The sequence below is a fragment of the Lytechinus variegatus genome, chromosome 3 (genome assembly GCF_018143015.1).
Source record: "Lytechinus variegatus isolate NC3 chromosome 3, Lvar_3.0, whole genome shotgun sequence".
NCBI classification, from domain to species: domain Eukaryota; kingdom Metazoa; phylum Echinodermata; class Echinoidea; order Temnopleuroida; family Toxopneustidae; genus Lytechinus; species Lytechinus variegatus.
The window spans coordinates 37427634-37452144 of record NC_054742.1 but is presented as its reverse complement, the minus strand read 5'-3'; the positions used below and the strand labels follow the sequence as shown (position 1 = coordinate 37452144).

Here is a 24511-nt window from a genome sequence, read left to right as displayed (position 1 = left end):
CCAGCATGTCAATTTTCTGTTTAAAGTCTTTTCACTTGCTAATTCTCTATAAATACTAACATCCTTTAAAAGGAAAAGAACAGTCATGTAAATTTGCTCCTTTCAGCCTGCATTTCAATCGATTTTTATGGTTTGTTTGTTTTTTAAGATACATTACCATAAGAAATACCATGGCTCAACTTGCCCCATGCTGTTTGGCTCAACTTACCCCAGTCCGAACTTAGTGAGATAATTTTGTATCCACACATTTATTATGCATCCATCATATAAAAGACTATAATAAGAATGAAGATCCATACCTGGACTAACAATATCTTTACTATATTCAAAGACGTGTGTGTGTATAAAGCACTTATCTATTTCACACTCTTTTTTTACTTTTTTGGCTGAAATTCATACTTTTCCCTCTAAAAAACTACTTTTTGTTTCAAAATGGAAAACAATGTGGTGGGGTTAGGGGTTATGCTATGGGTCATCAATACATGGCACCACCACAATGTCTGACTCATTCATTATTGGCCTGGGGCTGGTGGCTCAACTTGCCCCTATGCTCAACTTACCCCGCCTTCCCCTATGTATCATTTGCAATGTTTATATGCCGAGCTGAGGCTGCTTGATAGAAAGGGGGCGTGGCATCGCAATACTACTTTATGTAGTCAGGTGACACAAAGTCATATGTTTGCGACAGAGTTTGCAACACAACGCGAACTTTTTATTCACAATCTTTGCAGTTGGCAACCCGGATTTCATTTCACGTCACAAATCACCGTTTACGTCATCAATACATCACACTTTTTGACCAACAAAATCAGGAGTTATAAAGCCGGTATTTCTGATCCACGTGTAAAGATAAAGAGAACTTTCTTAATCTTGGACCGCCGGTCTTGGACAACAATCCACGCGGGCATGCTCCCATACTCAGAACTCATCTGGAGCGTGATGCCATTTTCTCATACTCGCGAATGACACAATCACTCCACAGGACGCTTGGTGGAAGAACAAAAATAATTTAGAGTGTGTAACTATAATCTTTACTAGATCGGGATGCCAGACGAAAGACAGCCAATGTTACAAGGGTAGGTATACTATGGTCATGGAGTTTGATGGAGAGATCTACACAAAACTTTGGTCTAACAAATTACGAGGTTTCCTGAAGCAGACTGAACTTGAAAACTGAAACCAATTAAATTTCATGTGTGAAAGGGTCATTTTTTATCTGTAGAATCTATGCACATACCCTTATAGTATGATTTTAATCAAGTAATTCCAACAACCATTAGCACCATTAATAGTATCAGATGTTGAACCAAAATTTCAATGATGTTAAATTTATATTTCGGATTCTGATCAGAAATTGATTTTTGATTTTGTGGTTTTTTTTTCATATGTTTTCTCATACACGTTTAAATGATTTATCATTCTCGCTTCATGAAATGAAAAGTGAGCATTAACCATTGAAATATAAAAATAATAATAATTTCATGTCATTTGAACAAGAATAATAGTACTACAAATTACTTATTGTATTGAAGCAGAACTTATTGTATCTGGGCTCCAAAGATTAGCATCAGTCTGCATCACTAGTAGAGGCCTTGTGTGCATTGGCCATGAATTCTTGACTGATCCATTGCAGGTCTATGTAGTTTGAATTTTTAATGATCAATCAATTGAATGTTGGTAAAGCATCATGAATAATAAGGTCAGCACAATTGTCTATTCCAAATTATTAACTTACACAAAGGGCACTTTGCAGATAAAGTAAAATAATATCAAGAGTTTTAAAAAAAAAATTAAGAAGCAATTATACTAATAATTTTTGAGGCTTGTGTTTCAGTTGATCAGTTTGCATTTGTTATTAATTCAATTCCACTAGGTAGTATATTTTTCTTTAAACCCCACAAAGAGAATAGATATTAGATTATTTTTATTTTTGGTCTGTAATTAACAGCTCAGCTTAATCTTTGAATGTCAAAGTGGTGAATTAAAAAATTTGACAATTTAAGCAAGATATAGGAGCAGAAGGGTTGGTTTCCATGTGTCACAACTCACATACCACTGGAGTCCTGCACTTTGTGCTCTCATACCCTTTTCATAAACCCATCCTCCAATTAGCCGCCTAAGAGTAGTGCGGATAATTCAATAAAATTGCGTTCACAAACTCCGAAAATAATCCGCACTATTTTTACAAGCGCCCGTCCTGAAAACGGCGGATAATCGTCATGACAACTGGACACGCCCCCTCCGATGCAGTGGTGTTGGAAAAGGGTGACCTTGTGACCGCACCATGGCAATTATCTGCATTATTTGGAAATGCGTTTATAAAGTCAAAATCTGGTCCCAATGCTGCTATTATGTGGATAATAGCAGCATCAAAATAATGCGGATTACTCTGGTCCTCCTCCGATTTTACGACCAAATTATGCTGCTATTAGCCGCATAATTGGGTTTATGAAAGGAGTATCAAGCTCTGTGTTTGGTGAACCTTGATTTTTAGACAGTTGATTGCTCCAATTTCTTTTACCAGTAGATTAATCAAATTGTCCTTGATCATATAGGATCTAGTAGGAAGAAAATACTTCCCATCCATTGGAATATTTTGTTTGATTTTTAATATTACCAAGTTGATTACATATCCCTTTAAGAGCTTACTTATACTGCCTTTTTTGGCCAGGAAATGCTAGTATTTCCTGGTACCAGTACATGTAAATATATCTCCCCCCACCCCCATCTTTTTTTATATAAAAATGAACATAAATTTGGGGAAAAGACATAAGAAAAGAGTGGAAGAAAAAAATAGGAGTGTGATCAGATCAGAGTGAAAGAAAATGGACAGGAAAATCGTGAATGAAAATTTTAAAGAAAATTTTTTTGGGGGTACAATACAGATGCTGATAATGAGGATAATGTGTATGGTTAGGCCTATATTTACCAATGGGAGAATTTGGATAAATCCTGTATTTGTTTATAAAAATTAAATGCATTCCCACCTCCCCCTGCCATCCAAACCAGATCTTGGCCCAACTTGGGCTGCTGAGGGTCTGTGTTTGCAGACTATAGATAACCATGACAATACATTATGCTGGCATCATCACAACCATACCCTTAGCCACCATTCCACTTCCAGTTTGGTGCACACACAATTTGCACAGCACTTCACAAGGGGTCCCTTTCTAAACGAGTCCACCCAACCAAGGCCAATCCTGTTTTGTAAAGTTCAGGTGAATGACAAGGAATTTGTGTGAGACCAATGTAAGTTTAATCTGAAAGTGAAACTGTCTTTCTGCCAGATGATATGGTGTATGTATGGATGTAGATTATACTGCTGTTTGATATATTCTTATTATTCTCAAGGTGAATGAAATTATGATATGAATTCATTGCATGCATGCCCATGCTAGGATACAGGATCATGGTATGGAGTAGGGCTGCAGGTATTGTATGTGGATTTGGATGAAATTGTGTACATGTATGATGTATGCATGCCTATATGGTACAATGTACAATTTCATATTATGTGTATGTTGTGAATTTGGATGAAATTGTACAAATAGTACTGTGCTGTTGAAAAGCTTCCATGAGGGCATGAACAAGTGATTCCAAAGAAAGAGCTGACTGAACTGATTTTGAGGGTTGCAAACTCATCTGGCCAATTGAAATCATGATGAAGAGTTTATGTGGCATGTTTTTTTTTAGTAGTATGGTGTTTTATAGTAGAATGCTGATTATGTAAAACTTATTTAAAAATTGCAAAAAATACATCGCCTTCATTTCTTGATTGATCAAAGCTGTATATTAAGAACTTGACTGTTATATAAGAAATAATGTGAAAATATATGCTCAAAAGTCAAAAGAAAATAAGACCAAGAACAAGAATTGAAAATTTTGCCTCACATTCCATCAAACAGACATGTCCAGACATCTGGTTCGTAAAATCAGCACATTATTGATGTAGGCCGGCCTCCTTTTTTAAATTGTAAATTGAAACAAAAGATGTTTGTTTGGTTGTAATTTTATGAAAATATTAAATAACAAGGATCCAACTACTAGAAGTTCGAGTGGGATCCATAGTGATAAGCCAATTAAATTGCAAGGTCAAATCATTTTTTTAATTGTTATGTGCTTTGTACTGGTAGAGAAGGAAGACTTTGTTGTTGTCAATTCATTGCAGTGGTAACAACACAATGTACACACAAGCACAGGGATATCCTCCACAGCAGCAAGGGGGTTACCCCCCTCCCCAACAAGGTTACCCTCCCCCTCAGCAGCCTGGATACCAACAACCCCAACAGCAACCTGGATACCCACCTGCACAGGGTTACCCCCCTCCACAGCAGGGTGCTGGTGGTTACCCCCCTCCACAGCAGGGTGCCAGTGGTTACCCCCCTCCTCAGGTAAATTCAACTCTATTCATTTCACATTATTTTATTGTGGGGCCTCACATTATTTTAATTTGGGGCCTGTTGAAACCTATATTCAAAACCATCTTTGTGAATTTGGCCATTATGTGTGTAGTATAACTTTTTTTTGTGTGTGTGTGTCTTGCTATTTCTTTGGAGGCTATTAAATGTGAAATTAACATGACATCGTACATGCACATGGTCTTACATTGTTTTGCTTAAACAAACACAAAACAAAGCTCTTTTAAACATAGATTATCTTAAAGATTCAAAGGCTGACTAACCTGATTTGAGTAAAATACTACTTGAAGCGTGTTTATCTGTAGCTTTTTTTTTGGTGGAAGGACAAAGGTCACTATTGATATGGTGTTTAAGATCTTTTGGATAAGAACCATGTGTCAGTATATAGATCTGTGTCAATGTAGTCCTTCTATATTACACTAGAATTATTCAGCTACAGGAAGTCAGCTGGCAATGACATCCTGTATGCATAACAGGTAGACATAAGTAGACATGTGACAATATGACAATCACAGTTTTTACGATCTTGATTTTGATAATGGATGAGGGGAGAATGTGGTGCATGTAAAGTGTCTTGATTGACGTCATTCACCATATGTATAAAAGTCAAGATGCAAGTATAAAACTTCCTAACGCAATTATGGTAATTGAATCACATGCATCTTCCCAGATCTTAATCTCATTTGTACACAGATTCAATCTCTATTTACTCACATCTATCTTTTACTAGGGGGATCATTCAAATTGACTTGGAATGATAAAAGAAACAATATGAGCAGAAAGTATACAACTTTATTTGATTTTTGATTGACCTTTGATTCCAAGAGGTACTTGTTATTTCTTTCTATTTGAGATGGTGTCTTTGCAAGAATCTATATACATGTGCATGTTGAACTTCCTAAAGTTCCTATCAAAAAGGAAATTTTAAGAAACAAATGAAAAGTCAAATGGAACCAAGATGTCAGTGCTCAAAGTTGATAGTTATAAACCCCCATTCCAATGAGAGCAAGACTACTGAAAGATCCTGAAGGACCATGAAACTTTTTGGACCTTGAAAATTGAAATACATGTATTGTTTCAGAACTTTCAATGATCTTCAAAATATTCCAGTATTCCAGACTAATCTCTCAGTAGTCTTGGTCCTTTGGAAAAATGGTCTTCCAGTGATCTTTCAACAGTGTATCATCGGTCTCTCAATGAGCCTTTGAAGGTCTTGTTAGTCTTCCCATGATCTTTGGACAGTCTCTCATCATATGAAGATCATTCAAAGGTTGCTGCAGGAGCTGAGAGATCATTGAAAGACCAGTTTAAAGACCAGTGAAATAATATTAAAGATCACTGTAGGATGAGTACAAGTTTAGCAAGACAACAAAACAAGAATTGGTTCAACTTTCAAGACTATCTTAGAGGGTCTTGGATAGTTCTTTCATTGGTTTTTTGTCAGATTTTCAGAGATATCTTTTACTGATCTCTCAATAGTCTTATTAATTTCTCAATAAACATTCAGCTATCCATAATGTACAAAGATGATCTTGCTGGAAAAGTTTTGTCTTTTCTTGGTATTCCTTAGTTTCTGAGAGCCATTCTTCAGAGACCACAAATTACAAAATACCTATTTTGGGGATATTGACATAGATTATCAGTGTAAATTTGAGCTTGTGACTATATATAACCACCATGTTAAACTTGTGAGCTGAAAAATACATACTATGCGATAGGGAAATGGGAGAGCTGGTATTCATGCTCTAGTTTCTAACCTTAGGATCTGAATTAAGTGTATCATTCATTCTGTGTGCATAATTATTTGTTCTTATAGGAGAATGAAACTTTCAATAAAGCAAGTAAGCTTGTGTACATAAAAGGAGAAAAATCCGAGCAAATATAAAGATAAACGAAAGTTTGAGTAAAATTGGACAAGCAATAAGAAGTTATTCTGAGCATTTGAATGTAATGATCACTAATGCTTTGGAGCCAATAAATGTGAAGAAGATCTATGATTTTACCCAAAGACAATTCTCCCCTCTGCAGAATGAAAATATAGCCCAAAACATCTCTTGTTTGCTCATTGTAATAGTATGACAACTAATTTTGTCCATGATATAATGTTGTGAAACCTCTATTACATGTGAGGGCATGTAATAGAGGTTTCACATTATGTCATGGACGAAAAAAAAAATACTGATCTTGTGAAAGACATTAGATGAAAGAGAAATTTAAGGTGACTCCTGATGATACCAGAGGATAATTTCATGCATGTCAGATGGCAAATGTTGATTAAACACCTTCCCAAATGTTTTTATTTATATGATCTATTTTTGTTTCGTTCTTCCCTCAGTGATTGTATTGAGATGCTCCTTGGAGATGCTGATTAGCAGACTCATATTAATACGACTTATTTTCTGTTTATTTCCTTTCATATCATCTAATTGTAGTGCTCTGACTGGAGCTCCAGGATCTAATCAAAGGATTCGTTCTGGTGCTCAGTAGTGATCGAACCACATTTTTCTGGTTTAATTCATTTTCAATGAGCTCATTTAGGTGCTTCTGCTGGTGCTCACATATTTGGGTGCTCCTGCTGAAGTTGAGACTATAATACAGTGCGTAATAAAACGGGACAGATGTGAAAAGTCTATAAAATATTTGTTTGAAATTATGATCTCTATATTTTGGTGTCAATACATGATCTGGAGTCTTATCTTTCAAATGCCATTAAAATAATTTAGTTTCGTTCATGCTTGAGCGAACACGGAATGTTTCTGTCTTGGGTAAAAAAGGAGGCTTGCGCCAAGTGGCATAAAATGATAAATATGATGGTCACACTTCTTGCTAATCAGCAGACTTCCTCTTAACTTTTTCAATATCTTTGCCATAATTTTTTAATTATGCGGTCAAAATTCATTTCAAAATCTACTTTTTTGCTTGAATAGCTCTGTTCTTCCTTTTAATATGTTCTCTTTAGGCAAGAACATTTTTTTTTAAACCAAAGTATAGGAGATCGAGTGTGTTTTTTTTCAAATCATTTCATTGTGTGCTACAAAGGTTATGGTGCCTTTTAACAGTGGCATACTGAGGGGTTGGGGCTCGGGGTGCTCTCCCCCCCCCCCATAAAAAATTATGACCAAGGAAAAAAATGGAAAGGAAAATAACAGAAAACATAGAAAGTGAAATTTAATATCATTTTCTGAATATTATGTCAAAATCACAATAAAAAAGTGGAAATTTTTGCTTCCTAGCTTCACAACTTTTTAATACGTTTTACCCGATCTGCAATATCTTGCTCCTTCAAAATTGACTCAATTCACCCAAGGTTGCCATTGAAAGACATGAATCCTTTCCTGTTTGTCCTCTCAAGCACATAATTAACCTTGATGAAGGATTCAATAACCCCTTGAAAATAGGATTCATGCCTTTTATAGGTACCATAACATAATTTGTTTCACATAATAATTATTAAAGGTAAAATAACAATTTGTTTCACATAATAAAAGGATTTGAATAATTACAAATTCTTCCAATTAATAATGCAAATCTTCTTACTTGGGTTGACAAAAAGTCTCTTCTTTTCTTACTTATGAAGGAAAATTCAAAGGTAAAATAAGTTTAAATGAAAAACAATATAATTCAGGTAAATAAATAAATTTGTAAATGAAATTTGACAGCATAATTCGAAAATTATGGCAAAGATAATGAAAAGATCAAGAGAAAGTTTGCTGAGTAGCCAAAACTCTAATCATCGAACTTCCCATTTCTGCCATTTTGGCGCAAGCCTCTTTTTGTACTCCCAATAAAAACGTCCCGTGTTCGCTCAAGCATGAACAAAATTTATTCTTTTAAATGGCATTTCAAAGATAAGATCTTAGAGCATCTATTCAAATCAGAATATAGACATAATAGTTTAAAACAAATTTCTTTATAGACTTTTCAAAACTGTCCTTTTTTTTAATATGCACTGTATATCTTATTTCTTTGCTGTACCTCTGTTTAATGAGTTGCCCATTGCGAGTTAATGAGACTCATTAATACCAAGTATTTTCTATTTCTTTGTATTTACCTCGGCCTATTAAACTGCTCCTTTGAAAGCACCTGAGACTTACAAATACCACTTTCTGTTCTGTTTTCTTTCCTCTAATAATTCAGAGATATTAGGAGTCATTAATACCTCGGTCTATTCCGTTTATTTCCTTTAATGTTTCAGGGATCGTATCAAGGTGCCCCTGCTGGAGCTGGAGTACAGGAGACTGACACACCTACTTTCAAGGGAGAAATACCAGATGATGATGTGGAAGTTAATCCTGATAATCCTGTAAGTTATTAATTGTAGTAGTGCCACAAAACAGATAACCTTATCTACTTTAATTACAGTTATTAAAGATACTTTGCCCAAATCATTTGAGTGAATTTGTAGGTATTTTTTATATTTTGTCCCAGTTTGTGTGTCTTTGAAGTATTCTATAAAAGTCTTGCATTTGAAGGATGTATATGAATTACATTATGTGTAAGCCTTAGACGGTAAAGAAGCTTGTATCCATTTAAGTTATTCAGCTTAATCAGTTAATCGGCTAGAAATACTCCCTATGGATTGGAGATTGTGCATATACCTTATGCAGGCAATCCAGAATGGGGTAATGATCTGTAAATCATTTTAAGACATTGTTCCAGTGTGATCATTAGCTGTGCATGAATCAGAATACATGTATCATTAGAAGTAGTATCCACTAATAAAGGCTAACTACATGTATATTAAAATCAGAAATTTGATGGAGACTGTTCCAATCAGACCATTTAGACAATCATCGTGTTCTCACTAAACTTTTACTTTATTTGTAACGATGTTGTTTTAATTTTTTAATTATTCTTTGCATTGATGCTAATAACTCTTATGTCACTGCCCCCCTTTTTTTAGTCTAGTGCAGCTCCTACTGCAACAGCCCCTCCCATAGAAAAGATGGATCAAGTTGCTGGTTACAACCAGATGGATGCCCCTCTTCCCCCTCCCCCACCACCTTCTTATGATGAGGCTACCCAGCCAACACAACGGGCCGGTATCCAACAGTAAGTTACTTGCAAATAATTGTACCATTAAATGCCAGTTAGTTTTACAATTTATTTTATTGAGTTTCTTTCCTTTTCTTCAAATTCATATGATGTATTGAAAATATTGAAAATTCCTATTTGTAGCTGATTTCTAGCATGTTTTTATTTTTTAAATGCACATATTCAGATTCCTCTAATAAAATTGTAAAAGTGTGATTTTATGACTAGTTTGACATGGTATCTTTCAGAACCCCAACATTGACCGATGATGAAGCCAAGGAAGCACTAGTCTCATTCGTGGCAGAGAATTGTTGCTATGGTAAAAAGGCAGCTACGAACCTTCATATAAATGAACTTAAACACACTGCAGCATTCCATGTAAGCCAATTCTTCTTTTTGTTTCTTTAAGGCTCCATTGCCTTATTTTTACTGGTAGGTTTATGTCCAAATGTGAGAATCCAATGCCTTTTACTGGTATAAAAATACAGATCTGATATTGATACATATAGGTATATATCCAGTCCACTTTGTTCAATTATTTCCAACAAAACTGCAATACAATTCAATTTTGTTTCAATATGTTTTGGTAATTTTCTTTTTTTTCATATTTCATATGGTTCATTTGTAATTTTTTAATTAAAAATTATTGAATTTTTGAAAATCAATCAATTAATCAATCTTATATCATTCTTACCAATTTCTTCATGTTGTGCACTCAATTCACTCATATTAGTACATCCACCTGAGGCACACATTTGTTTACATTCTATCATTTATGTATATTTCATTCCTGTGTCATTTGGTATCAACATCACATCAGCTGCTGTAATGTAATGTACATCTGCGTGAGTGTAATGTACGCATAGTGATTATCATTTATGGTTCTGTGCATCAGAATGCCCTTATACATGGAAAATATGATCATTGCAACATACGGTTCATCTTTAATCATCATTTCATTAAATTCATACCCTCGCAAATTTTCCTCACAATACAGGACGATGTCTCTAAATTAGACAGATTTCATTGACTGGAAGTAAAGAAAAATAGTACCATTTCCTTATAGCGAATTAGTAGCCTCAAGATGGCACTAAAAAACCAATCTGAACCAGTGCATAATCATTAAATTAAGATCAAATACTGAAACACAATAGATGGCTTCTTTGTATATCATCACAAATGTTCTTTTTCTGGAGAGCTCTATTAATAAAGGAAAGCAAGGTTCAATGCAATGTTTACACACTATAGTGTGTGAGAGGAATATTTGGATAGACGGGTTAGTGGAATGGTAATGACTTAATTGCCAATACGTGTACTATTCATTATGTGTGACTGCCTACATTATTTTGAAAATAATGCTAATAATAACAGGCCTATCAACTCGAGTTTTAATAAAGCTTTCCTGTCTGTTATTTTGCAGCTGACCGCATTTTCATGATTTAATATTCTATTCATCCATGATTGCTGCGGCATGTGCCAGCCTGAGCGGAGTGGAATCGCTAGCGATAGCATGCTTTGCACGCAAACTCCGCGGAATATATGGTGAATATTTCTAGCTCTAGCAAACTGTGAGAGAAATTATAAATAACCCTGAGCTGACCTACATATAATTTTCGAGTGATTAAGGATTAAGATGTGGATTGTCATGTCCAAAGTTCTCCCCCCCCCCACCCCACCCTCCCCTTGATATTGTCTGATCTTCAACTTTTCAAACTTTGGTAAACAATATGCATGCATGCAGCACGCAGCCAACTCTGGATCACATGAGCTACCACAAAAAACTAACAATCATTGCAAATATGGGCAATCTTGTCAGAGTTAGTAAGAGAAAAAATAATACTCAGTAAAAACATCAAAAAGCTAATGTTAAACACACATATCTCACAAATCTGAGCTAGCAGATTGTTATTTGCACTGAGTACGTATAGATGTTATTCCCCATTGTGCATTGAGTTTTGAGTTATCTAACGTTTAACTTTTGTAAAAACAGATTTCAAATATCTCTGTAGCTATTGCATTAGTAGAACAATAGGTGACTGGAATATTCTAAAGGCATGATGTCACATCACATTAGGGATGAGGCTAATTTGGGTGCATCAGAATTGAGGACATCAAGAAGCCAGAAGATTTTTATGTGGATGAACATGATATAAATGATATAGGCATGTATTCTGAAGTTGGGTTTAACTTAAACTCAAGTTTAAAGTTGTGGTTTAAATATGGATAGCCAATTGTTACATAAATCACTAAAAGTAGAGATATCATATTTCAGCTCATTTGGCTCTCAAATCATTCCTAATTGTCTAGGAAGTATGAATTGATAATTGTCTTTAACATCGATGAATCAGGAAAGAGCACAGTAAACATACAACTTATTTAAAATTTTGACACTTTTGGCTTCCCATAATTTTAGCACAGAGTTAGACCATGGTCTAAGTTAAGCCTGACTTCAGAATACAGGCCATAGGGTTTATTTAGATACAAAATTAATGAATATTTATTTCCTTCTTATGTTATGTGTAATAACATAACTTAATTGTACCAGTCTCAATTTTAAAAAGAAGAAAGAAAAAAAAACTGTTCTATAATCAGGACAATGAGATGCTAAGTATTATTTTGTCTTATTTTTTCAAGTTTAAGAATACTCAATCATAGCCTGATTGTGTAACTAATTGAACAACTTTACTCTCATTTCTGTGTTTGTAGTACACGCTTGAGACATTTACTGAGAAGAGAACAACTAAGTGGGTTCATGAACCATTCTCAGGTGAGCAATGTTTTCAGGATTTATTTATATTTACATGAGGAGGTACAAATCTTTCATATTTTTGATGGAAGTGCTTTGGTTCAGCAAACTTTCTAGTTTTTTGGCAGATAAGGTAACCTTCAATTGTATAGATTTGAAGATTAAGATACAGCACTACCCTATTTTGACAAAGTCTTTTCAGTGGGCCTACATTTTCTTGCATCATTTCTCAATTGTATCAACACAAGTTTTGGAATGAAATTCAAAAAGATGGAAGAACTAGATATTCTATCAATGGTGGTCAGGATTTTTTTTTTAAGAATGAGTATATGCTGGAAAATTTGAGAATCACCAAAATAACAATTTAAAAGTCTTTTGTTGTGAGTCACACTCACTGCATACATGAAAATTATATGGGACATAGATATATTTGGCCCTAACACTTCTTTCTCTCTTTTGTATTGGGGGGAGGGGGTTGTTCATAATTTGTATGTAAAAGTAATTGGAGGGTAATGGGATGTACCTAAATAGTATGGGAATAGCTTGAAAACAAACAATGGTAGTTTTTACTCTTGCAAACAACACAAGCTATCCTTTAATTCAACTGAGTGCCAATAAAAACACATATCATTTATTAAAAGTAATGTAAGTATCTTATTTTCACCATTTAGGTCAGCCCATTGATGGCCCACACAACGGGCCCGCCCCTCTTCCGTGGAACATTGCTGTCAATGTCCCCAGCATGTTTCAAAACAGCATTGCAAAGGTCGAGGTACCGCATACAGCATCTGTAAAGGTAAGCAAGGAAAATGCTTGTCTTAACTGTAAATTATCTTAAGGATTAGGGATGATATCGAATTCTATTAACATCATCTCTGCATTATATTTTTTCTTATGTGAGCTGTTTTCTATGCAAGAGAGCTTTTCCACAATTGAAATGAAAAATGTGCTCAATCTTCAAAATCTTGATTAAATTGATATACAGTGCATATAAAAAAAAAGTTTACACTTAGAAAAATTCCTGTAAAATTATACATTTGTAATATCTAAAAGATTTTTTTCACATTTTAACATTGGTACAGGTCCATTTAAGCAAATGACGATATAACTGTTGAAAAATATTTCCACTTGAGTGAGCACCACTTACTTTTGAAAAGTTAGTGAAAAATGATTTGCGCAGAACTTTGAAATAGTTCTGCAAATAAAGTAGACCTTAATCGTGAAGAACACGTGGAATTTAGCTAGTAAAATTTATTTGAAGATATCTTTTACCTTTTTAAACCTGTTTCCTTGCCCAAAACACTTTGAAGAGTGCCTTGCACCCCACCCCTTTCCCCCACACACCGAGGCCATCGTGACGATATTTGCTTTACACTGAGCTGTGATTTACATGAAATGGCTTATCCTTGATTTTCATTTTGTTAATCATTGTCAAGCATGGGAAAAGTGTGGAGAAACAAGTATTAAATGAAAATGAAATGTAAACCCACTTTACATGATAAAAACTTAGTAAAAACAAAATGCTGGAGATGTCTAATATAAACTTTTGTTCATATTCAGATATGTCCTCAGATCCAGCTGGCACAAAAAGGGTAAAGGTTGTGCTTACCAAGTGTTGAAATTTCAATTTGGGTGGCAAAATTGTTACAAAATGCTTGAATGTATCCGTTTTATTTCAATTGACTAAAAGTGCAAGGGAAATGTATGAGAAATGTTTCGCAGGGTAAGTTTTATTTCACCCTTTCCCATTGACACATCGTGAAAACATGACGAAAACCTCCATTTGAGAACACTATACCCCAATATCCCTCAATCAATTCTCTTCTCCAAGAACGACAAACCCACTGCCCCAAGCATGGACCTATCCATGCCCCAAGCAAGCAATAATATTTAAGTATCAAAACACCTGTTTTTTTTACCTCGGTCCGAAGATAACACACAGCCCGAGCGCGGTCCCTGCAAAGCATGCTGTCATTTTATTTACTTTCTTTATTTCGAGGTTGATTTTCAATATGTCTTTGAAAACGTGATGAAATATCGAATACATAGAAATGAAAAATCCAGATTAAAACCTTACTAAAGGCACTCTTTTGTTAAGGATGAAAAATATTGATACTTGAAGTCACATGCGTAGCACATTGATACAAAATTTGTATTTATATTTTCTTTTATTTCATGAGACTGGAAGAAATTTGTTTGTAATTCATGAAAGAGTGGTTGTTAAAGATATCAATCTGTGGTGCTGTCCTGGACCAATCTTTTGACAAATTTATATTATCCTTCAGAATTTTGTTTGTTTTAATCTGTGATCCGGATTTGATTCTGAGTCGACACTTCTTGTCATTGCTGAGAGGACCCAAAGCAGTTTGTTGTCAGGTTGCTTACTAACAATCATTCATGCTTAAATAGCAAACAGGTAAATAACCACCATACTCACATATCCACATGATTATCAAGTCATATTAAATGTTTCTCTCGAAATCAATGACATCAGTTTGTGACCTTTGTCCTTTTTCCCTCAGCCATGTCATGACTGTCATGCTATTGGATTTCGCAGATGTCACATCTGTTATGGACGTGGAAGGGTGAGTTTAAAAAAAAGAAGTCAATGTAAAGCATTATGAATGTCATGAAGGTTTATCAGAGGCTGTTGTCTACAATGTCAGTATTCAGTTATATAAGCTAGTTTGTATGTACATATCATAAAGAAGTATTCGGAACCATAATTTACATTAAACAAATGTTCATTGAATTTTTAAAAAATGTGATTTAGTAGGAATTATGTATTCTGAGATTTAAGTTTTCCCATATCGAACAAACTGCAGTTGTTATGCGCACATGAATTCACCCTCTCTATGTTAATTCAAAATCCAAAATCAGAAATATTGTCATGATATACATGTCCTTTATTGTAATTATGAACATTTTGATTGGACCATCTGATGAATATATCTTGCAGACCCGGTGTCATACGTGCCATGGACATGGACGTCGTCAGGTCAGTCATTATGATCACCATGAGAAGAGGCACATCTCTCGCTGGGAATCATGTACCTTCTGTCATGGGAGGGGTAGAAGAAGGTGTGTATCAAATTGGCAACATCATCTAGAACTGATCATTAAATGTACAGGCTAAGTTTGTCATTCAAATTGGCAGCAATGATTGATATACAAGTGCCACATGCTCAAAATTTATCTTAACCACTGAATGTTGAACAAACATGAATTATGAACTCTGAATGTCATAAGCAAGGTTTTACCTAATAGAGTATTTATTTAAACATATAAAGATATGAAAATGGATAAATACAGATGTGGATTAGTCATTATTTTGCAATTATTTTATTTTTTCCCTCAGTTGTCATGATAAGATTATAATGTTTGTGGGGGTAGATAAATGTGAATGATAAAATGCTTATTCAATCAAATTTTGTGACATCCAGCCAAGAGACCTATTCCAAATATGTGTGTTGTCTTCCCGTGTTTGTTTTTGAAGAACTGTAAAGCAATTATGATTATGGATCAATTGTTTCCTCATGAAATCGTATGGGATGGTTTATGTTTCAAGTAGTTATATCTTTAAGGTCAACAATCGAAGTGAATCCAATTGATTATTAGATAAAACTCATTTCTTTCTCCCCAGGTGTTATACATGCCACGGTCATGGACAGATCACATGTTGCACCTGCTCTGGACGTGGAAGCCTGAAATGTTTCATCCAACTCACCGTCAATTGGTATGTTATTACTCATTTAATCCATTGACTACTGGAACCGGATGATCTCTGTACAAAGCCAATGAGAATTACTGAATTCAGAAGTCAATTGGTTAATTTCTCTCTGTATGTATGATGCTGGTGTATCTACTGATTCATCTCTCATCATAGGAGTGTTTATAAATAGGGGTCCAGGATTTCATGTATGAGGAGGGTTAAAAAGGTTTTAATTTATTTCCTGACAAGCAAAAGAAAAGGGGATTATCACTCCAAAATGGAACCTATTGATCCAAAATTCCGACAAGCGATAAACGGGTTATCACTTTCAAAGTGGAAGACACACAGTATTTTTTTCTGTGAGGGAGGGGCGGGGGGGGGGGGGGTGTTGTACCTTCTGATATGTGCATCTGAATGCAATATATTGTAAGCATCATTCATTACATCAGAATATGTGAGATAAAGTATTGACATTAACAATCAATCATTAATTTCTGACAAATTTAAGTGGTGTTTGTCCCAATTTCATGTTCTGCATAAGTTGAGACACACTTTCCAGTTAATCATCCATATTATTGGTATTGGTTACTCATTTTTGTTACATAATGGAAAATCCATTATGTAATTTTATTCAATTATTTTATCTACAATTTGAAATGTATGTTTAATTCCGTTTCTATCTGCATATTTTATTGTAGGACCAACCATCTGAATGATAACATAGTTGAACGCACTGCCTTGCCAGATGAACTCATTCGTAATGTAACAGGCCAGGTCGCATTCAAAGAGGAAAATGCAAGGGTGAGAAATCATTTTAACAAACATTCAATTTAATAAAAGATTTCAATTGATTGATTGATTGATTGATTTGATTTATTTGTTTATTCATTTATTTGTTTATTTATTTGTTTTTTTATGTATTTATTCATTTAATTTATTCATTCATTTATTCTTTCTTTATTTATTTCTTGATTGATTTCTTTCTTGATCGATTTCTTGATTTCTTTCTTTCTTTCTTGATTGAAATTGTTATTCACTCATTTAATTATATCAAATTTGTTTTTTTAGGTCTGGCCTATCAATCACTTTCCAGACCAAGCTATCAACCAAGCATCAAGAGACCTCGTTCGACAACATTCTGGTGCATTCCAGCTTGAACGCATCCTGCAACAGGTAATCCTAGTCACTGATTGATCAATCATGGGTCACATGATATATTATACAAATATACCAGGGGCCCCGTCCTTTACAAAGAGTTACGATTGATCCGATCAATCTCAAGTATATGGAAATCCATCAATGTCGTAATTTTTTCTTTTGGAAATTTGCTCAATGTCCTTTGGAAACAAAGAGCAGCTTACTAAATTGATGATGTGGCCGCATTGTGGTCTAGTGGTTCTGACTCTCGCCTTTCAAACAGAGGGTCGTGGGTTCGAATCCTAGCCATGGCGTGATTTCATTCAAGAAATTTATCCACACTGTGCTGCACTCGACCCAGGTAAGGTGAATGGGTACCCGGCAGGATTAATTCCTTGCATGCACTGAGCGCCTGTGATGGTAGCTCAAGCTAAAGCCGGGGTAATAATAGCAGCGCTTTGTATCCTCTGGCAAAAAGCGCTTTATAAATCCAGCTATTATTATTATTAATTGTCAAGAAAACATTGAATGTATAAAATATACATCATTTTTAGAAAGTATTTAGAACAAACATGTATTTTGGATGTTGCTGCTTTCCAGGCCCCAGATTTGAGAAATTTATGGTAATTTGGGGGGATTTATGGTATAATGCATTGCATTATTTCTCTCTTTTGTTACAAAAAAGTAGCACCAAAATATACGAAGAAATTTGAATGAAATAAATTTGAAAAAATACTGACCCTTATTTTATTTCCCCCTTATTTTGCCTTCACAGCGTCACCAGGTTCGCATTATTCCTGTTGCTGAGTCCATTTGCCAGTGGAAGGACAAGAACTTTTCTTTCTTCGTCTACGGATTTGAACGTAAAGTCCATGCCCCTGATTACCCACAGCAGTGCTGCTGCGGCTGTACCATTTTGTAAAGGGGATGATGCTCCACATGTCGACAGATAACTCTACACATTTAAATTTCCAGTATAAAATTGTCAAAATTCCCAACTGGCCTCATAAATAATCATTTTTCGTAGGCTAGTCTTATATTTGAGAACTGATAACTAAGACATTTGCAGTAGTATTTTCCAAGATATGGTCCAAGTTTGCAGTTGTTTAGGCATCATTTGAATTTGAATCCTCAGTTTGCTGTAATATATAAATTCTTGGCCCTATGCCTTAAATGATACAATAAACTGTAAAATCAAGGGCAACTATATGCCCATGATAAAGATTGTACAAAAATGTATAAATCTCTTGTAAATATCAATTGTATCTCTTAATGTTACATAGCCCTGTTCATTTTTCACATCAACAGTAATATGTGAAGAGTACTGGCTTAGTTTAGATCAGTGACATTCATTATCTGTCATTGAGTGATTACTTTTTACTTAATAATGGCATTGAAAGAAGTGACTTAAAAGGGGTCTGTTCTTTCTTGAGGGTAGTAGCACAGTGGGTGGGCTGTCATAGGCTCTCGTACCAGAATATTGTCTTGGTTACATTAACATTTTGTGAAATTTGGTAAGAGTTACAATGTGGCAGTTCCAGGTATGAATATCTGACCCCTTATTGTGAATAGATTTGAGGAGTTAATGGTTTTCAATAGAGCTTTGCAGTTGGTAATGTGGTTTATAAGACATTGAATCTGACAACTATATGAATATGATCTCTTTGGCATGTCAGATATTAGAACAACAAGAATGAAATTCTTTTCTGTGAGAGTACCAGAGGACCAACAGATTTATGTCCTCACAGAGGGATGTCATGGATAGAATGAATCAATTATCAGGTTATGTTATGTTCATGGAGCTGCTTTGGGATTTTAGGAATATAGGACCATTTCTCAACATCTTCATTTCAACATTGTTCAGTAATAGTCATAATGTAGTGGAGGCATATTTCAAATAATTTTTTTGTAGTACTACTAAAAATACCACCCATTGAAGAGAGGTAAACTCTACTTATAATAGACATATCAGGATGTGATTGTATTTTAGTCTTTCTCAAATATTTATATTTCTTGAAATCCAAACCTTGTTAAACATTCAATAATCTTTATATTAGATAGTGTTTATTGTGCACTTAAATCAGTTTTATTCATACAATGCCATTAGATATAGAATTTTATATATTTTTGCAAAGAATATTCCATTAGATATAGAAATGTGTATAGATTATATACATGTAGATGTGCATTATATTGATATTCAACAGTGTTTAATCAAATACCTTTATTTGAAGAGTTTTACATATTTAACAATTTTGCTCACATTTTTCATACTATTTGTGATTTCATTATGTATTTCATGAACTGATGGATATTGGTTCGTATTTAACAATACAGCTTTTATAATGATTTTTTTTAGAACATTGATTAAAGTCAATTTCCTAAAACTTGTGTTGATATATGATACCATTATAGTAGACCGGCCAAACCTCAAAAAGTGCTCTAGATAAGGATTCGACGGCAAAATTTGTTAATGCTTGGCATCCCAGCTAATAGTCTTGCGGAAATACCCAGGAATAGCGTACGGGCGGATGCCAAGCGCAATTTTGCGTGAAAGTGTAATTTTTAGCGTAAAATCTGAAAGACTGTCGAAAATCACGCATTTTGATATTTTGACGGATTATCATCATATTTTTGATTATCTTTGATATGGAATTGTTTTTATTCAGAGTTTCAAATTATAAGTCTACTAAATATGCATTTCAAATTTGAATATTACACACGCATATATGGCAATATGAAATATAAAATCGTGATTTACTCAAAATAAAGGTTTGTATAAATTATTAATGGTATGTTTGTGTTCCGCATCTCAATTTCGTTAAGATTTAGTGCTAACCGAATAAATACTTAATAATTGTTGTCATGTCACATATAGTAAAAACAAATACTGAAATAAGAGGCAAGATATATATTATTTTATGTTATGTATGCGAAATATAACAATGCACATTTATTTATCAGATGCGCATTTCTGATAAAAAAATAAACAGCGCTCAATATTACATCGATATTGCACATATCAGATATCAGTGCGATACTCGTCATGATATTATATAGGATTATGTTTGCTTTTGTAGAGTTCGATCTTCTTGCTATTTCCACGAATGAATTGGTGCTGAACTTAAATCTACCTGTGGCGATATTCAGAAATAGGTCTGATATTTAATTTGCCGTTACCATGGTAGCATTAACTTTACAGGAATATCTATATCCAAAATCATAGAAAACATACATGTATGAATAAAGCGATTGAATTAGCATTTTTAAACCACTCTGTCAATTTTCAGTGTAATGCTTATTGGATTTTTTTTCTCTTTTCAATCAAATCAATTTTATGTTGGGGTGGACTTGTCCTTTAAAGTTCACATTTAAAGTTCACATTTCATATCTTACAGCTCATTTCATCACAGTGTATTGCCATTTTGGGAAATGCATGCCGTCGCACGACCATTATGACAAACAAATCTAAAGGCTAATGACCAGCGTCCAGCGCATATATTGTAATATATAGATGGTCGTACAACTGCATTTCCAAAAAGGGCATTAGTATGTCCAGGGCTGCCCAGGGTCGGACTGTCCGGCCCCCGTCTTAGACCAGGATATATAACAACATGGACCTGTGATAATAGCAAATGCAAAAACTTTGATGAAGTCAAATGAATTGAATGAAAATTATAATTTGCAATGCAAAAGACCAAATAACATTTATTATTCATACTTTAACATAATAATTATAGCAGCAGGACATTGGAAACAACTGAAATTAATCATAAAAAAACGCCATCCATAGCTCATCGAACCAAAATAACGTATGACCTTGATCATGAGAACTGAAATATGTGCAAAATGTTCGATGATACTTTAATACCCTTATGTTCAAGTGTAATCTTTAACTGGATCAATAGAAATAAAAAGTTATGATGACATTTAAAAAAATACCCCCATATGGCCAAAGTTCAGTGACTCTAAATGACTTTTGAACTTAATCATGTGATCTAAAACTTGTGCAAGACGATCAGTAATACATGAATATTAAATAGTCATTAAAATTAAAGTGTCATTAATTTTTTTTCAATACGTTCAAAGTTATAATGAAATTTTGAAAAATGTAACTTTGGTTAAGATTTCAAGGTTGATATGACGCTGTTATATCAAAACTACCGTCACCTCCACCGGAGAAGTGGCTCCTTTAGTCCTGCTCTGCTATGCCGGCGAGACAAAAAATAGGTACTGCCGTGCAACGGCCATTATTTTTAATATACTTTGATAATCAAATAACTGAAGTAAAATGTAGATTGACAGAGTGGTTTAAAAATGCTAATTCAATCGCTTTATCCATACATGTATGTTTTCTATGATTTTGGATATAGATATTCCTGTAAAATTAATGCTACCATGGTAACGGCATATTAAATATCAGACCTATTTCTGAATATCGCCACAGGTAGATTTAAGTTCAGCACCAATTCATTCGTGGAAATAGCAAGAAGATCGAACTCTACAAAAGCAAACATAATCCTATATAATATCATGACGAGTATCGCACTGATATCTGATATGTGCAATATCGATGTAATATTGAGCGCTGTTTATTTTTTTATCAGAAATGCGCATCTGATAAATAAATGTGCATTGTTATATTTCGCATACATAACATAAAATGATATATATCTTGCATCTTATTTCAGTATTTGTTTTTACTATATGTGACATGACAACAATTATTAAGTATTTATTCGGTTAGCACTAAATCTTAACGAAATTGAGATGCGGAACACAAACATACCATTAATAATTTATACAAACCTTTATTTTGAGTAAATCACGATTTTATATTTCATATTGCCATATATGCGTGTGTAATATTCAAATTTGAAATGCATATTTAGTAGACTTATAATTTGAAACTCTGAATAAAAACAATTCCATATCAAAGATAATCAAAAATATGATGATAATCCGTCAAAATATCAAAATGCGTGATTTTCGACAGTCTTTCAGATTTTACGCTAAAAATTATACTTTCACGCAAAAGTGCACTTGGCATCCGCCCGTACGCTATTCCTCGGTATTTCCGCAAGACTTTTAGCTGGGATGCAAGGAATTGACAAATTGTGCTATCCATTTAAAAACTCGCTTTATTATGGACTTATACATGTAAATAAAAACTCGCTTTAGTATGTACTTATACATGTAATTATGTACATAATGTACGGTATTTTCAATTTTTCTTTCAAAATGCGCACCTGGTAAAATGCACATTGTCTCCTTTCGGATAACATAAAATGAGATATCTACCATCTTACTTGAAAATTCTTTTAATATTTGTGGCACTAGGACATTTACTATACATTCGATGGATAAAGGCATTTAAATCGAAGAATTTATGTTGCGTAAAAAAACTTCAAACTATTGATAGTTTTCACAAACTTTTATTTCGAGGAAATCGCGGTTTTATGTTTCCCTGTGCCATATGTGTGTGTGTAATATTCAAATTTGAAATGCATATTTAGTAGACTTATAATTTGAAATTCTGAATAAAAATAATTTCATATCAAAGATAATCAAAGATATGATGATAATCCGTCAAAATATCAAAATGCGTGATTTTCGACAGTCTTTCAGATTTTACGCTAAAAATTACACTTACACGCAAAATTGCGCTTGGCATCCGCCCGTACGCTATTCCTGGGTATTTTTGCAAAACTTTTAGCTGGAATGCCAAGCATTAGCAAGCATTAACAAATTTTGCCGTTCAAAGTATAAAAAATCGTTTTGGCCGGTCTACTAATTAAGTTTGTACTAAATAGGTTGCTGTTTTATTCCATAGCCATTCCCAATCATATTGTACCATCCAGTTTTCCTGATTGTAAGTATGAAATTGTTCAATATGTATCAATATGTAGAAAACAAATGTTTTCAAGATTGAAAAGGACAAAGAGAGATGTTAATCAAAGCTAAAAAGTAGATTTAGTGCATTTGTGCGTAATGTTTATTAGGTTAAGAGTTCAAATTCTCATTCCTTGTCATTTTGGCATATTCTTTACTCCCTGGTTTTGAATTTTTTTTATTTTTTTTTACATACAGCAACATATTTAATTGATAATGAAAAGATGACATAATCTAATTAATTAGAACTATTGTTCCAACTGTTGTATTGTGCTATCAGTTTTGCTTTTTCCAATTGCTATTCTTCAATTCATATTTTACATACAATATATACATGTACATACAGCAACTCGATTTTCTATGATGTATCCTGTGCCTGTGTTGCATTCACTCAAGGTTGCTGTAAAAAAAATCTTCATCTTTGTGTATTACTCTTTGCCTTTTGCTTTCAAATAACATGCCTTATTTTTTCAATCAGTACTAGATTATAGTTTTCTGAATATATTGCAAAAGTACAATAAATAGAATGAGTGTAATCATGTTAAACCTGTATATACATTGCGTGTATGTTTCATTAGAATGCAGACGAAACCTTAATGTCTAATTTGTTATTTGGACATTGTTTTTTTTTCATGAAATTCAAAGAATCATTGAAACTCTGGTAACTTATACTTCTCTTGCTATTATTTTTGGCAAAAAAATTACTCTATTGATTGAAAATAAGCCATTTATAAATCTTTTATTGTTATCCCTTTTGAATAAAGGCATTCTTAGTGTTATGTTAACTGTTGTATTCTGTTTTTCCCTGTATCATCCTTGATCATGTAACAGTATTATCATGAACAGCTGATTTAGGAGATGTTTTATTGTTTTCTGCTTTAAGATGTGGTAACGATCTCAAAATGAGTTCGAACAGAATCCAACAAAATGACCACCCAACTGTTTGTATATATAAATGAAAAATATGTGCCTAATGACTCTGGAAGAAATTGTGTAATTGCTGAGAAATTAGCAAAATAGGCATGGAATTCCATCAAATGTCAGGTATTTTTTTCCACACAATGATAATACATTGCCACAAATTTGCTGTTTTGTGTTGGTGATGTTCAGAATTATAGGTTTTCAGCCAAGATTTTATGATTTGACAAAGATAAATTAATTTCAACGTACCAGGTGTAGGTTTGTGATAATATGGTGACAATTAACTTTGTAAAGACTTTCTCGAGAAATAATTGATCGCTTTAAGAAGACAGTGTGATAACATTAGCTTCTATCATTCTTGAAATCTATCAAATTTTGATGATGGAAGTGTTCATTTGTGATTTTGAAGAATATCTGAATGATTCCAAAATATAAATACATGTATCATTCATGTTTTCTGCAGTCTAACTTTATTCATACAATGCCATAGCAGTTGCACATTATAGGCTTGGCAAGGTACAAGTGACTTGACTTTAAAAACCCAGTTGATCAGATAAAAAATAATTTTTTACCTTCATGAAGGCCAATTAACAGTTAGAATCTATGATCATATAGTTGCTAGGACAGTCTGTGTTAACTCTATAAATCTTG

The 24511-nt window shown here is 33.8% G+C and overlaps 1 protein-coding gene across 6 annotated transcripts; it reads left to right on the top strand.

The window, feature by feature from the left end:
* The first annotated feature begins 671 nt into the window (after window positions 1-671).
* LOC121410927 (protein SSUH2 homolog) lies at window positions 672-18531 on the top strand. 6 transcript variants are annotated; one of them, XM_041603318.1, is made up of 13 exons: window positions 672-1076; window positions 4169-4391; window positions 8614-8721; window positions 9322-9470; window positions 9701-9830; window positions 12159-12219; window positions 12870-12994; window positions 14721-14783; window positions 15158-15279; window positions 15842-15934; window positions 16609-16711; window positions 16979-17083; window positions 17823-18531. In XM_041603318.1, exons 1-13 carry the CDS (start codon window positions 1045-1047, stop codon window positions 17967-17969), a joined length of 1461 nt encoding a protein of 486 aa, XP_041459252.1. In that variant the 5' UTR covers window positions 672-1044; the 3' UTR covers window positions 17970-18531. The 6 variants fall into 6 exon arrangements, with proteins under 6 accessions (XP_041459252.1, XP_041459255.1, XP_041459254.1 ...); XM_041603321.1 differs by lacking the exon at window positions 672-1076 and adding an exon at window positions 3088-3218; XM_041603320.1 differs by lacking the exon at window positions 672-1076 and adding an exon at window positions 3089-3249.
* The last annotated feature ends 5980 nt before the right edge of the window (window positions 18532-24511 follow it).

What these genes read in the sequence shown, in the direction of transcription:
- LOC121410927 (XM_041603318.1), top strand. Translation starts at nt 1,045, where the DNA reads ATGCCAGACGAAAGACAGCCAATGTTACAAGG. An exon ending in AAGTTAATCCTGATAATCCT is followed by an intron (nt 8,722 to 9,321) that starts GTAAGTTATTAA and finishes CCCTTTTTTTAG; the next exon opens with TCTAGTGCAGCTCCTACTGC. An exon ending in ATCCAACTCACCGTCAATTG is followed by an intron (nt 15,935 to 16,608) that starts GTATGTTATTAC and finishes ATTTTATTGTAG; the next exon opens with GACCAACCATCTGAATGATA.